The sequence below is a fragment of the Mobula birostris genome, chromosome 9 (genome assembly GCF_030028105.1).
Source record: "Mobula birostris isolate sMobBir1 chromosome 9, sMobBir1.hap1, whole genome shotgun sequence".
Taxonomy (NCBI): Eukaryota; Metazoa; Chordata; class Chondrichthyes; order Myliobatiformes; family Myliobatidae; genus Mobula; species Mobula birostris.
The window spans coordinates 105,711,130-105,725,319 of record NC_092378.1 but is presented as its reverse complement, the minus strand read 5'-3'; the positions used below and the strand labels follow the sequence as shown (position 1 = coordinate 105,725,319).

At 36.8% G+C, this 14,190-nt stretch overlaps 1 protein-coding gene across 1 annotated transcript in view; it reads left to right on the top strand.

Moving 5' to 3' along the window:
* The window catches only part of ift70 (intraflagellar transport 70), a 104,048-nt gene that overhangs the window by 44,216 nt on the left and 45,642 nt on the right, over window positions 1-14,190 (top strand). Inside the window, exons 5-9 of the mRNA XM_072269479.1 lie at window positions 3,108-3,243; window positions 6,317-6,421; window positions 8,467-8,595; window positions 11,542-11,591; window positions 13,663-13,815. Of these exons, the coding sequence (XP_072125580.1) occupies window positions 3,108-3,243; window positions 6,317-6,421; window positions 8,467-8,595; window positions 11,542-11,591; window positions 13,663-13,815 (573 nt within the window). The remainder of the gene's footprint in view (window positions 1-3,107; window positions 3,244-6,316; window positions 6,422-8,466; window positions 8,596-11,541; window positions 11,592-13,662; window positions 13,816-14,190) is intronic.

Genomic DNA, 14,190 nt, shown 5'->3' with positions numbered 1-14,190 from the left:
TGGACAGGCTAGATGCAGGAAGATTGTTCCCGATGTTGGGGTTGTCCAGAACGAGGGGTCACAGTTTGAGGATAGAGGGGAAGCCTTTTAGGACCGAGATTAGGAAAAACTTCTTCACACAGAGAGTGGTGAATCTGTGGAATTCTCTGCCACAGGAAACAGTTGAGGCCAGTTCATTGGCTATATTTAAGAGGGAGTTAGATATGGCCCTTGTGGCTACAGGGGTCAGGGGGTATGGAGGGAAGGCTGGGGCGGTGTTCTGAGTTGGATGATCAGCCATGATCATAATAAATGGCGGTGCAGGCTCGAAGGGCCGAATGGCCTACTCCTGCACCTATTTTCTATGTTTCTATATTACAGCCCTTCGGTGAGTTGAGTAAGTTGTCAATAATTTTAATGTACTTCTGAGATCCTTAACCACTAACAGAAAACAAGTTTGCATTCTGATCATTCTAACAGATAAATGTTTTTAATATTATAAAGAATATTAAAGAAAGTTATTAAAAAGAAATGTTTTTAATATTATAAAGAAACTGGAGAAGGTGATACCTCAAATTATTTCCATGGATCAAACCGGATTTATTAAAAATCGCTATTCATCTTTTAATATTAGGAGGTTAATGAATATTGTTTATACCCCCTCACTTACTACCCCGGAATGTATTATCTCATTAGATGCTGAGAAAGCCTTTGACAGAGTTGAATGGCCTTATTTATTTAATGTTCTTGAGAAATTTAATTTTAATTTGACATTTATATCTTGGATTAAATTGTTATATTACTCCCCGGTAACCTCGGTCTGTACAAATAATTATAGATCTCCTTTTTTTCGTCTTTTTCGCGGTACTAGGCAAGGTTGCCCTCTTAGTCCTTTACTATTTAATATTGCTCTTGAACCTTTAGCAATTGCTATCCGTGACTCGCCAAATATTGTTGGTATTACCCGTGGAAATGAAATACATAAACTATCATTATATGCAGATGATTTGTTGTTATATATCTCTAACCCGGAGAAGTCAATTCCTGCTATCTTAGATCTGTTAGCTCAATTTAGTAACTTTTCTGGTTACAAATTGAATCTTAGTAAGAGTGAATTATTCCCCTTAAATAAGCATGTACCTATTTATGGACGTTTACCATTTAAATTGGTTACTGATTCATTTATATACTTAGGGATAACAATTACCAAAAACTATAAAGATTTATTTAAAGCTAATTTTTTACCTTTAATTGATCAGATTAAACTTTTATTTACCAAATGGTCCCCAATCTCTTTGTCTTTGATTGGTCAGATTAATGCTATTAAGATGATCATTTTGCCTAAATTTTTGTGTATATTTCAATCGGTTCCAATTTTTATTCCAAAATCTTTTTTTGATAACGTAGATTCAAAAATTTCCTCATATATTTGGCAGAATAAAAATCCTAGGTTAGGTAAAAGATATTTACAGAAATCCAAGAAGGAGGGGGGACTTGCCCTCCCAAATTTTAGATTCTATTATTGGGCAATTAATATTCGATATTTAAAATTTTGGCTATAAGATTTGGACGCATCTTTAAACCCTCATTGGGTAAATCTTGAATCTAATTCATTACAAGGGTTTTCCTTGGGTTCGGTTTTAGGAACTTTACTTCCTTTTACTTCTTTTAAATCATATAAACAAATGAATAACCCAATAGTTAAACATACTTTATGTATATGGTTTCAATTCCGAAGATTTTTTGGGTTTAATCAATTCATTCTAGCAAGTCCCATTATATCAAATTTTGTTTTTCAACCTTCCATGATGGATCAAGCTTACTTTGATTGGAAAACCAAAGGTATAATATCTTTTCGCGATTTATTCTTGGATAACTGTTTTATGTCTTTTGATCAACTCTCTAATAAATATAACTTACCCAGATCTCACTTTTTTAGATATTTACAGATTAGAAACTTTTTAATTACTGTCTCTCCTAATTTTCCACACCCATATCCAATGGACACTTTGGAAAAAATCTTAGACTTAAATCTTTCTCAGAAAGGTGTAATAGCAATTGTATATAATATAATTATGAATTTATGTCCTGATGCCTCTAATAAAATTAAAGCTGACTGGGAAAGAGAACTTGAGATTAATATACCGACTGAAAAATGGGAAAAAATTCTTCAGTTGGTGAATTCATCCTCTGTATGTGCTAAGCATAGGTTGATACAGATTAAAGTAGTTCACAGGGCTCATATGTCCAAAGATAAACTATCTCGTTATTACTCTTATATTAATCCAATATGTGACAGATGCCAGTCTGAGATAGCTTCTCTAACTCACATGTTTTGGTCATGTCCCTTGTTGGAGAAATATTGGAAAGATATTTTTGATACTATTTCAACGGTCCTAAATATAGACTTACAACCTCATCCAATTACTGCTATCTTTGGACTACCAATGATAGATTCAAATAATTTAACCTCTTCATCACGAAGGATGATTGCATTTCTTACTTAAATAGCTAGAAGGTCCATTTTGTTGAATTGGAAAGAGATCAACCCTCCTACAGTATTTCATTGGTTTTCACAAACTATGGTGTGTCTGAATCTGGAGAAAATTAGAAGTGCAGTTTATGACCCTTCTATTAAGTTTGAAAAAATTTGGAGGCCATTTATTCAGCATTTTCATTTGATGTAATTTGATCATTTCCAAACTTGTTTTATTTCTCTGTACTGTTGTTGGAGGGGAATGGAATCGTCGACGCTGAGGTTTTCTTCTTTTCCATTTTTAAGTTGTTAGTTTTGCCCAAGTCTTTTAGTTTAGTTTAGTTGTTTTTTTTTCTTTCTTTCTTTTTTCTTTTTTTTTTGCTTTATATTATCCGTGATCAGTTCTACATGTATGGGAGTTTTGGTAATTTCCACTATTTGGTTTTGCAATTACTCTTTTTTTAAATGTAACAATACATCTCATATTATCTGTATTATTGCTATGTTTTGTTTCTATATTTTGAAATTAATAAAAAGATTGAAAAAGAAAGAATGTGATAAAGTGTGCAATATACATCATCTGAATAAATGTTTCTAGAAAACAGATTTTTTTCTTACCTGATTCTATGAATATATTATTTTTAAACGTTAGAGCCTAGTAGAGCAGCAGCCATCTGATGATCCAGACACGGAGATTAATTTGGGGTGTTTGCTGTACAAGGAAGGACACTGTGAAGAGGCCTGCAAAAAGTTTACCACAGCCATGCAGGTTGTGGGTTACAAACCAGGTAAATTATCTAAATAGATCTAAAATTTAACCAAGTATTGGTTAAAAAAAAAAAGTTTAAAAAAAAAATCTTTTTAAGACTTAAATCCCAAATTATTTTGGCTTTCATTGAATCATAAACCTCAAAATTAGATTAGAAAAAAATCATTTGTTCCCGTTATATTTTGTCTTTTCGATATTGAAAAAAATACTTCTTCATGTATAAATCATACACAAAAAGCATGTTACCTATGTTTTGAAGGACGTGGCAATGCCTGGCTAAAATCCTGCAAATTGGGTGATTGAACCAGTTGTGATTTACACTAATACTGACGAACCTCACCCAGGGGTGGTACACTTGGCGGCATAACCAAGTTCTCAGACAGCTGGCATCAATCTTGGGACAGAGGCGAATCACCACGAACGCTCTCCCACAAACATTGGCAGGAAATGTCCACATCACACGATTTGTACCAGCAGGCCAACCTCCAGAGCATCATATAACATCAAAAGATGTAAGCATTCTGCAGGTTGCTCGGGTTTGGAAAATGGACGTGGGTGGGGAAAAAAAGCTTGTGTTTCCCCCAGACATTGTGGCTACAACACTCCGGCCAGACATGGTCCTGTGGTCCACAACAGCCAAGCTGGCATATGTTGTGGAATTGACAGTACCATGGGAAGATGGTGTCAAAGAAGCTTATGAGAGGAAAAAGACCAAGTACTCCGAACTGGCAATTGAAGCTGCCCAGAATGGCTGGAAGGCCAAGATTTTCCCTGTAGAAGTGGGATGCAGGGGATTCGTTGCTACATCTACGACCAGTCTATTGAAGAAGATGGGGGTGAGAGGTCACTCCCTCCAACAAGCAATCTAGTCCTTGTCAAATAGAAAACCATAGAACCATAGAAACTACAGCACAGAAACAGGCCTTTTGGCCCTTCTTGGCTGTGCCGAACCATTTTCTGCCTAGTCCCACTGACCTGCACACGGACCATATCCCTCCATACACCTCCCATCCATGTATCTGTCCAATTTATTCTTAAATGTTAAAAAAGAACCCGCATTTACCACCTCGTCTGGCAGCTCATTCCATACTCCCACCACTCTCTGTGTGAAGAAGTCCCCCCTAATGTTCCCTTTAAACTTTTCCCCCCTCACCCTTAACCCATGTCCTCTGGTTTTTTTCTCCCCTTGCCTCAGTGGAAGAAGAAGAAAGCAGCAATTGGATTTGGATTGAAAGGGAAAACAACAACTGGGCTGCAAGATGAAGACAGGAGGGTATGGAACTGAGGGGGGTGTATCTGGGACGCCAGGTAGCACCGTTGAGCCCTCTGGAGACGTCGTGGGCTTATCAACAAAACGTCAAAGAAGGAGGGTGCCCACCTGATGACCCCGATGACGTATCTACCCTCCCTCCTTGTCACCACTCCAAACCCACTGCCAACATCGAGAGTGCTGACTTACCATAGGGATTGAAACATCAAGTCCTAGTAGCTCTACTACTACCATAATTTCTCTCTGTATTTTATTGTGGAAAGAGGAGTTTCTAAGGGATAATGCAATTGAATCAAATGTTATGAGCTGGTAATTCCCTTATTCAATCATGAGGACTGTATCACAGACATTATTTTTACTCTAATTGACTTCCCCACATCGATGTATAAGTGCTGCACCTTTGATGGGAAAGCAACACTGATAAAGAACTGACAAACATCTCTATTGGCAATGTATTGCATCAGTGATTAACCATGATGATCATGGTTTTAGTGCCCATTGGCAGCACAGTACCTAATTCTGCTATTCTGTAATGTAAGAGCCGTGTTACCCAACAATGCATCCTTTAATTTCAACCCTAGTTTCTCTGTCCTATTTCTCTCATCTCCCCCACCTACTTTATCTCATTTCTCTAGAAACCCATACAGAATTAGAGTCGGCAACCTGTTGTCTGTGTATAAGCGAAGAGTTTCCAATGCTTTTAAATGGCAGTAAACCACAATAGGAATTTCTTAAAGAAATTATGCTCCAATGTAAAGGTTTTTGTTTTCGTCATTAATTTGGCAATAGGGCAAAATGCAGTGCTTATTCTGTGTAATAAAAATAGATGTATTATTGAATAATATAGCAAAAAAAGATCCCACTCAGCCTACACTACCTGCTCTACTCTTTAATGTTGTTACAGATATTCTCCTGCTCTAATCTTTTAGACATTCTCTTTGAATGATGAATCTGTTTTGCTATCTGTTTATGCAACATATTCCATTGCACAACAACTTGATGCAGTTTTTTAAGTAAATTTATCTCATTATATCTCTGATTCTTTTAAGCAGGGAAGGTGTATTAATAATATCATCTGGAATTAGACAAGATCAAGACCATAGCTTTACAGATTACTGCAGTGACTGACTTCTAAAGAACTAGCTGTTAAGTCAAAGTGCAGCTTTTGTCAAATATAAAATTCAATGATCAAGATTTTCTTGTGTTATAGTGGTCAGACTACATAGGACTAGAAAAAAGTAGAGTTGTTCTCCTGAGAACAGAGGAGATTAAGAAACTTGGCAAAGTGTGCAAAATCATGAGAGGTTTGATGATGATAAATACAAAACAGCTGTCTTTTTGTATTTGCATCTCTATAATGAGTACTGGCCTCTCATTATAGTTCTGTCTAAGACAGTATATAGATGTATGCAGTAGCCAAGCCTTTCCAAAGCACATGTAAACATAGATTTAGTCAAAGGAATATCAAGGATAAAGAACTTCCACTGAAACAGTTAATTGGTAGTTTTCAAAGGTTAATTTATAGTCTGCGTGCAAACTTCAAATTAAAATTAAGGATCATTTTTGTCATGCACTATTTATACTTCACAATTACTCTTATTGCAACTTGAAATTTAAAAAAATACAGTATGATAGAATATAAACTTCGTGTATAATTGGCTGAAAATAATTACCTACTTTTACAGAATTCTCACATTTAAAAAAAACAGTGAAAATATAGCACTGAATGTGACTATCACTTGGGATTTTGTGCATCTATTTTTGCTTAAAGTAATTTGCAGTTTTATTTAAAATATCATCTATTACTTGTGCTTTCTTTTAGATTTGACCTACAACATCGCTCTGTGTTATTACAGCATGAAACAATATGCACCTGCTCTTAAGTATATTGCAGAAATAATAGAACGTGGAATCAGGGAACACCCAGGTAAATTGATTGATTTTATTTTTGCATTTATTTTTAAAATTACATGATAAATATAATAAACTGAAAAGGAAGACCATAAGAATAGTAGTCTTTGGATCGCTACCTGAGCCATATGCTAACTGACTTAGAGTATATACGTAGATATGGATAGTTGACAGCATGGGATGGAGGCTTGACTTATCAGTGTGTCAGAAAGAAGAGGACCAAGTTTTTGATAAAGCAGGTAAGTGAGCGCTTGAATATGACACCCATTTCATTGTGAAGAGTTCCACAATTAACAGGCCAAAAATAAATGATATATGATAATAAATTGCAGTACAAGGTGTTGTCCTTTAGCAGGACAAACCAAGGTAAGACTTACATGGTGAACAGTAGGGCATTGAGGAGTGTGGTAAAACAGATCTGGGTATACAGATGTATAATTTCTTGAAAACGGCGTCATAGGTAGATGGGGTTCTAAAGAAAGCTTTTGGCACAATAGATTTCATAAAGCAAAGCACTGAGTACAGGAGTTGAGATATTATGTTGAAGTTGTATAAGAAGTTGGTGAGGCCTAATTTGGAGTATTATATTCAGTTTTGGTCACTTACCTACAGGAAAGATGTCAATAAGATTGAAAAAGTGTAGAGAAAATTTACAAGCATGTTGCAAGGTCTTAAGGACCTGGGTTATTGGGAAAAGTTGAATAAGTTAGGACTGTATTCCCTGAAGTGTAGAAGAATGAGGAGAGATAGGAAAGAGGTGTACAGAATTGAGGGGATAGATAGGATAAATGCAAGCAGGCTTTTTCCACTGAGGTTGGGTGAGACTAAAGGTGAAAAGTTTAAGGGGAATGTGAGGGAACTTCTTCATTCAAAGTGTGGTGAGACTGTGGAATGAGTGGTGGATGTGGGTTCAATTTCAATATTCAAGAGAAATTTGTATAGGTTTATTGATGGGAGAGGTATGGAAAAATGTGATCTGGGTGCAGGCCGATGAATTTAATGGTTCGGCATAGACTACATGAGCTTAAGGGCCTGTTGCTGTGCTGTTCTCTAGGAGAGAAGAGTAAATGACTTGAAGTTGAGGAATTGTGCCACAGAAATGGTTGGGAAACAATAAAGATACTGAACAAAAATGTAAAGTAGCTGCTAAAACTAAAGAGAGAGGATGTATCCACAACAAACAAAATAAAACATGATAATTATGGGCAATAATATATACCACAGCCAGACTGCAGTAGAGATCATATAAAGGTAAACAAATGTAATTTCCATGTCTGGAATGCACAAGAGAGCATCATCCTCCACATTATTAGTTTTGGAACATTGTGAGGGAACTTGGAACCATATGGATTTCAACCCATCCATCATGCACACTCCCATAAAGTCTTCCAAGCACAGAGCTAGATTGGGCACCTCTCATCCTTTGGGTTGATCTACCCAGTCCCATTTACCTTCCAAAATGTTGCTGCTGACCACATTTCCTCAATGAGGACGTGATTCTATTTCTCCCTTCTTGCGTACTCCTTGCCCACCATTTTGCATCCAACCCACGTCATTCAGTCTTGGATCTGTCTCCAGGATTAACAGATTTTCATTCATGGAAAGATGTGGTGCTCATTCATTCACAGGTGGCCAATGACCAAAATGATTGCTGGTGTCCTGCCCTAACCGCACTTTGAGTTTCAAGACCGTAAATATTTTACTTGCCATTAATTACAGTATTTCCGTGATATTTGCCTGAATTATGCCTCATGGTAGAGAGGTCAGTAACTACCAGGCACAGATGTAAAGTAGTTTTAGAGGGGAGTTGAGGAAAATTGTTTGACCCAAAGAGTAGAAGGGCTCAGTATAAAAGGTTGGAGGCAGTAACGGTCATCACATTTCAAATACACCTGGATGAACGTTTAAAGAACAGCAACATAAAACAACAAATGAAGAGCTCGCATGTATGAATAAACCAAATATCTACCTTTAAAGGCAGCATGAATACAGTATACTGAATGGCATCATTGTGCCATTAGTTTCTTTTTTTTAAATAATTAACTTTTCTTTCTTCCTTAGAGCTCAGTGTTGGAATGACAACCGAAGGGATTGATGTAAGAAGTGTTGGAAACACATTGGTACTCCATGAAACTGCATTGATTGAAGCTTTTAACCTGAAAGCAGCCATTGAATATCAGCTTAAGAATTGTAAGTGTGAAAAACAAAGTGGAGATGCTTTGTGCTTTCTGGGGCCGTCTTTTTCTGAGTGTCAAATTATGCAAGTTAAGAAGGCATTTTTTAAGATGGAGAGTGGTAACTCATCTTTGACAGCAAACAATCATTACTATAAATTATACTACTGAGTATCATGGCCATGAACTTGCTGAGAAAACAACAGGTATCTAATACACACACCATTTAATAGTGTGTGAATAACCTAACAATTTGTTACAAAGAAAGATAAATCTGAATTACAAATCACTAAGAAATCTAACTCCACTATTAGGGAAAATAAATTGTCAAAATTTGGATAGTTCTGGTTCAGATCAATTATATCTGTTTACAATAAAATAATATAAAGGAGATATATGATACCAATAAACTTACAAGAAGTTAATATCATTCTTGTATTTAGAATAGGATAGAATGAAGAAAGTACAAATCCAGGAAACCAGTTATTAGCAGTGGGATAGATAGAAACTCTATTTAAAGCTGTGAAGGACGTGCCTCTGGAAATTCCATCTTCTAATGTGGCTACTTAATTCAGCTAAATTCAATTGAAAATGGATTTTTTTGGAATGGAGTTTGATAATATTCATTGTCAGCTGTTTTTGTTTTGTTTGGGCATTTTCACGGGGCAGGGGTGGAGGTTTTTAAGCATTGCTGCTCCACATTTAAAAGACTTTCTAGTACCCATTGTATTTTGTTATACAGGCCTGAATCTGTACTGAACTACCATGTGATTCATTTAAAACTAAGTTTGAACTGTTGACAAGACATAGCAAAACACTAATAATTCACCACCAGCTATTCAGAAATCCAGATGGTTTGGCATCTCATTCACTCTCATTTGTCACCCTCTTCTGACTCGCCAGTGTCCTGGTTTCCATACTGTCTTTCAACTGACCAGGTCCCTTTTCCCTCACGCCCTTTAAATTTAACTGGTTCACTAGGAAATTACAAACGTTTGTATTATAATACTGTGTAACAACCTAGGAAACAAAAGAGGTCAGGAGAAATTTGTAAATGTGGCATATTGGAAGTCCGGAGCAAGCTGGATTATCAGTTTTACTATACAGGTGTCCCCCGCTTTTCGAACGTTTGCTTTACGAAACCTCACTGTTACAAAAGTCCTACATTAGTACCCTATTTTCGCTTCCAGTAGGTGTTTTCACTGTTACGAAAAAAAATTCAGCGCGTGAAAAAATCAGCACGCGATAAAAGGCAGCGCGCACCCTGAGCAGCCGCTCTCCCCCGGATTGGGAACTGCTTTGCTTTAACACATGCCTGTGAGCAGCCATTTACAAGATGAGTTCTAAGGTATCAGAAAAGCCTGAAAGAGTTCGTAAGGGTGTTACACTTACGGTAAAACTAGACATAATTAAGCGTTTCGATCGTGGTGAACAAAGTAAGGACAAAGTGAGTTTGGCTTGTGGAAGCTGACAAACATGATGTTGAAGAGGTTTTGGCATCCCATCACCAAGAACTGACAGATGAAGAGCTGATGCAATTGGAAGAAAAAAGGATAACAATCGAAATCAAATGAGTAATGATAAAGTATGATTTTAATTTTGAAAGGGTACGTCGGTTTAGGAGATATTTGCAGGATGGTTTGAGTCCTTATTAAAGAACTGTGTGATAGAAAAATGTGCGAGGCTCAGCAGTCAAGCAAGCCTTCCACATCAGCCACAGCAGATGACGAACCTCGACCTTCGACATCGAGGCGGGCAGAGACAGAAGATGACCTGCCTGCCCTAATGGAAACAGACGATGAGATAACACCCTAGTGTCCCACCACCCCAACCCCCAGGCCACAGACAGATACCAATTCGCGGAAAATGCAACGCTAGCCGAGATGCACACAGCACATCTTTAAGAAAAAAGCTGAAATAAACATGCTAATTAATTAGGTGCCGCCTGACACGTAATTGTCGTCCCAGATTAGAGACGACGCAATCGGAAATCAGCACTGATCTGGGCCGACAATTACGTGTCGGTGGCACCTAACTACACTGTACATACATTATTTCTACTTTCTATGGGCTGTGTATTTTTACGTGTAATTTGGTATGATTTGGCAGCTTCATAGCTTAAAGGTTACTGGAGAGAGTGTTTTTGCCAACAGCGTTGTGTGAGATTTTCTGCTGACGGCGCTTGCGCGAGATTTTGGCTACAGAGAACAGTTCAGTAATGATTGTGGAAAAGTATTTCTACTTTATATAGGCTGTGTATTTATCATACCATTCCTGCTTTTACTATATGTTACTGTTATTTTAGGTTTTATGTGTTATTTGGCATGATTTGGTAGGTTATTTTTGGGTCTGCGAACGCTCACAAAATTTTCCCATATAAATAAATGGTAATTGCTTCTTCGCTTTACGATATTCCGGCTTACGAACTGTTTCGCTCTACCTTCGGATGGCGGGGGAAACCTGTATTGGGAACATTGCTGCAATGTAACAAGTTACAGAGAAAGAATGTTCTATATTTCCATATCAGCCATAATGAATTTTGTATAGGTTTTCAAAACAGTATTGCAGATTTGCTGATTATTCATATTGTATTCCTTTAATAATATTGACTGTCATTCACTTGTTATCTTAACCCACACTTCCTTCGACACACTATATAACATGTCAAGACTTCACCTGCTAAAGCCTCTATTGCATGTTCAGGATTTCGAACACAAATTTCTAGGTTACAGTGGTGATTTGAGCACAGCTGTGAAGAAATCGTGGGTCTTTGCTGTTTATAATTCTCATAGTCAAATAAGAGAAACTATATTCTCTTGGGAGTATTGTGTCTGTTCCAATGATTTTCTTTGTTTTATAGATTTCTTTATTATATTACTGCTTAATTTGACTTAGGAGAATATTGTTGTAATGGCTGAGTATTATGGATGTTAATGTTTTTGTTGTCCTTTTATCTCAACAGTTGAAGCAGCACAAGAGGCATTGACAGATATGCCACCACGATCTGAAGAGGTAAGTTTCTTGCTAGTCAATAAAGATTCACAATTTTGCCAGTAATCAAGTGGATGAATGTATTATAATAATTTCCCAGTAAACCAGATGCAAGAAAATATGAGCAGGTATAGGCTGTTCAGCCTTCAGACATGTTCTACCATTCAATAAATTCAGCACATTAACACCCTGTTTTCAACTTCTGATCCCTTTAGCATTAATAAATATATAATTTGTGAATGTGTTTAATATCATATCCTCCATCTCCTTCTGTGATGGTAAATTGCACATTCTCAATGCCCGCTAAGAAATTTCTCCTGTTATAAATGAAATTCCCTTTATCTTAATGCTGTAACCATTTTGGTTCTGGACTGTAAAGCCATTAGGAAGACCCACCTTGTGTTTAATGTCATAATTGTTTAAAATGTCACTTTTCAGTCATGTATATCTTAGCATGATAAAAACTTTTTTTTGAATAAACTTTTAAAATTTGACCCAAGCAAATAACCAAAATTATTCCTTTATGTATAAATTTCTAAAAACTCATTTGCATTACTTTGATTGTAATCCAATGGTTTTGCGTGTTACCTTTCATAAATAGGGTAAACCTAACAGCCTTGAAAGTAAAGACAGCTTGCCAAGTAATAGTCCAAATAATTAATTCCACTTATTTGAACTTATCTACAAAGAAGTCAAAATAAATGTTAAATTTTCAAACTATAACAGTAATGTTGTAAGTGTTAAATGAAAATTTGAGTTTCCTTTGGAATATGATGACAGGCTATCCTGTAGAGATGATTTGATCCAATGTGGCGAGAGTAGACACATTTCTCCCTTTTTTGTTAGCCAAGTACAGGTTCCATCATTCTGCAAGCTTCTGGAGAGGGTTGAGTAAAGAGAAAGTGCTTGACCTGTTTTGTATGTGAGATCCGTTAACTTCATATACTGGTTGAATTTTGTATTGCCTGGTTCTGATCCAGAAGGCCAAATCTGCTAGCTATTATGCTCTGGACCTGAATGGTAAAGTCTTGGCCCACAGAGAGATAAAAGTCATATGCATAAGCTGGGACATGCTTTACCCACAAAGTTGCTAAGGTAACCCCCGTCTGTTATATCGACAATATAATACAAGGAGGTGACAAGCAATGGAGATGTTGGAAGAACTTGACATGGAAAATCTTTGGAAAGCACCATTGATGTACCATACATTGCTGTTTCAGCTCTTACAAATTTTTCACATTTTCCCATTGTTTTGTGCTTTTCTCTTATGTGGATGAGTTTGTTCCATCTTACAACCTTCCGATGTCCTTTTGAAGTTCTAGTCTACAATTCTAACTCTGCTGACATTTGGCTACACCTCTCCTTTTCTATTTATGTCTGCAATCATCGTGCACTCTTACTCCAACCCTTCAGTTTTATGCCTCAGTATTTGTACTCTGTTGCCCTCAAGCCTTTTACTTTTTCATCTCTGTACCCTATTAGAATAAAGCACATTACTTGATGTTCTCATTTACTCCTTTTCCTTCCCCTGATATTTGCCAAATTCTCTCTTCCAGTTTTCTTGCCCTATCTCTTTTAACCTTCCTTTCATAATGGAACCTATGTAGTCATGGGAGACCAGCTGTAGAGCTATGAAGAATAAATTATTTATTTGAGAAACATTACAAAGATTTGACTGACAGGAAAAGAACTGATGTTTATCTAGAACATACACTGAAGAGGGAACAGGCCAGGAGATCTGCTGGGCATGTACAATGTCTACATATAGAAACAGCAGTATAAAACCAATGGAGCCAGCAGCATGGTAGAGTATGATATAAAATTAGTGGAAACGAGGCCTGTGGTGATAGCTTAAGGAGATCGAAATGAAAGAATAATCGGGGCACAGCAAATTTTTAAACGAGAAAGTTGAATTGGAAGGTTCTGTAGCCAGCTGAGGGTGAGAAGACTAATGCAACCTGGAAATGTTTAAAATATGTTGAAGTGCAAGAAGAAACTTGAATTTTTACTAAAGCTTTCTTTGTTAGAAATTTGTCACGTGTATTAAGTGAGGTTAATTACATCTGTACTAATTTATTAAACTTTCTTACAGGAACTTGACCCAGTCACTCTTCATAACCAAGCCCTGATGAACATGGACTCTAAGCCAACCGAAGGTTTTGAAAAACTTCAATTCTTACTCCAACAGAACCCTTTTCCACCAGAAACCTTTGGCAACCTTCTTCTTTTGTACTGCAAATATGAAGTATGTTTATGTGCAGGTTTTTATTTCATCTTTTAAAAATAAGCATTTCTGCTTTAAACATCTTCCGTGTAGAAGAGACACAAAGGACTGCAGATGCTGGAATAGAGTTATAGAGTCATAGATTCATGCAGCACAGAAACAAGCCATTCAGCCCAACTTTGCCACAATTAACAGACATCCCTCTAAACCCCTCCTATCCATGAACCTGGAGCAGAAAAGAGTCTGCTGTCAGGCCGCATCTATGGAGGGAAATAAACAGTGAAAGTTTCAGCCAGTCTGGGTGAGGGGTCTGAACCCTAAACATCACCATTAAAGACGATGTGAATGAGTACTTCTATAAACTTCAGCTGATTACTATAAATTTAGGAAGAGTAC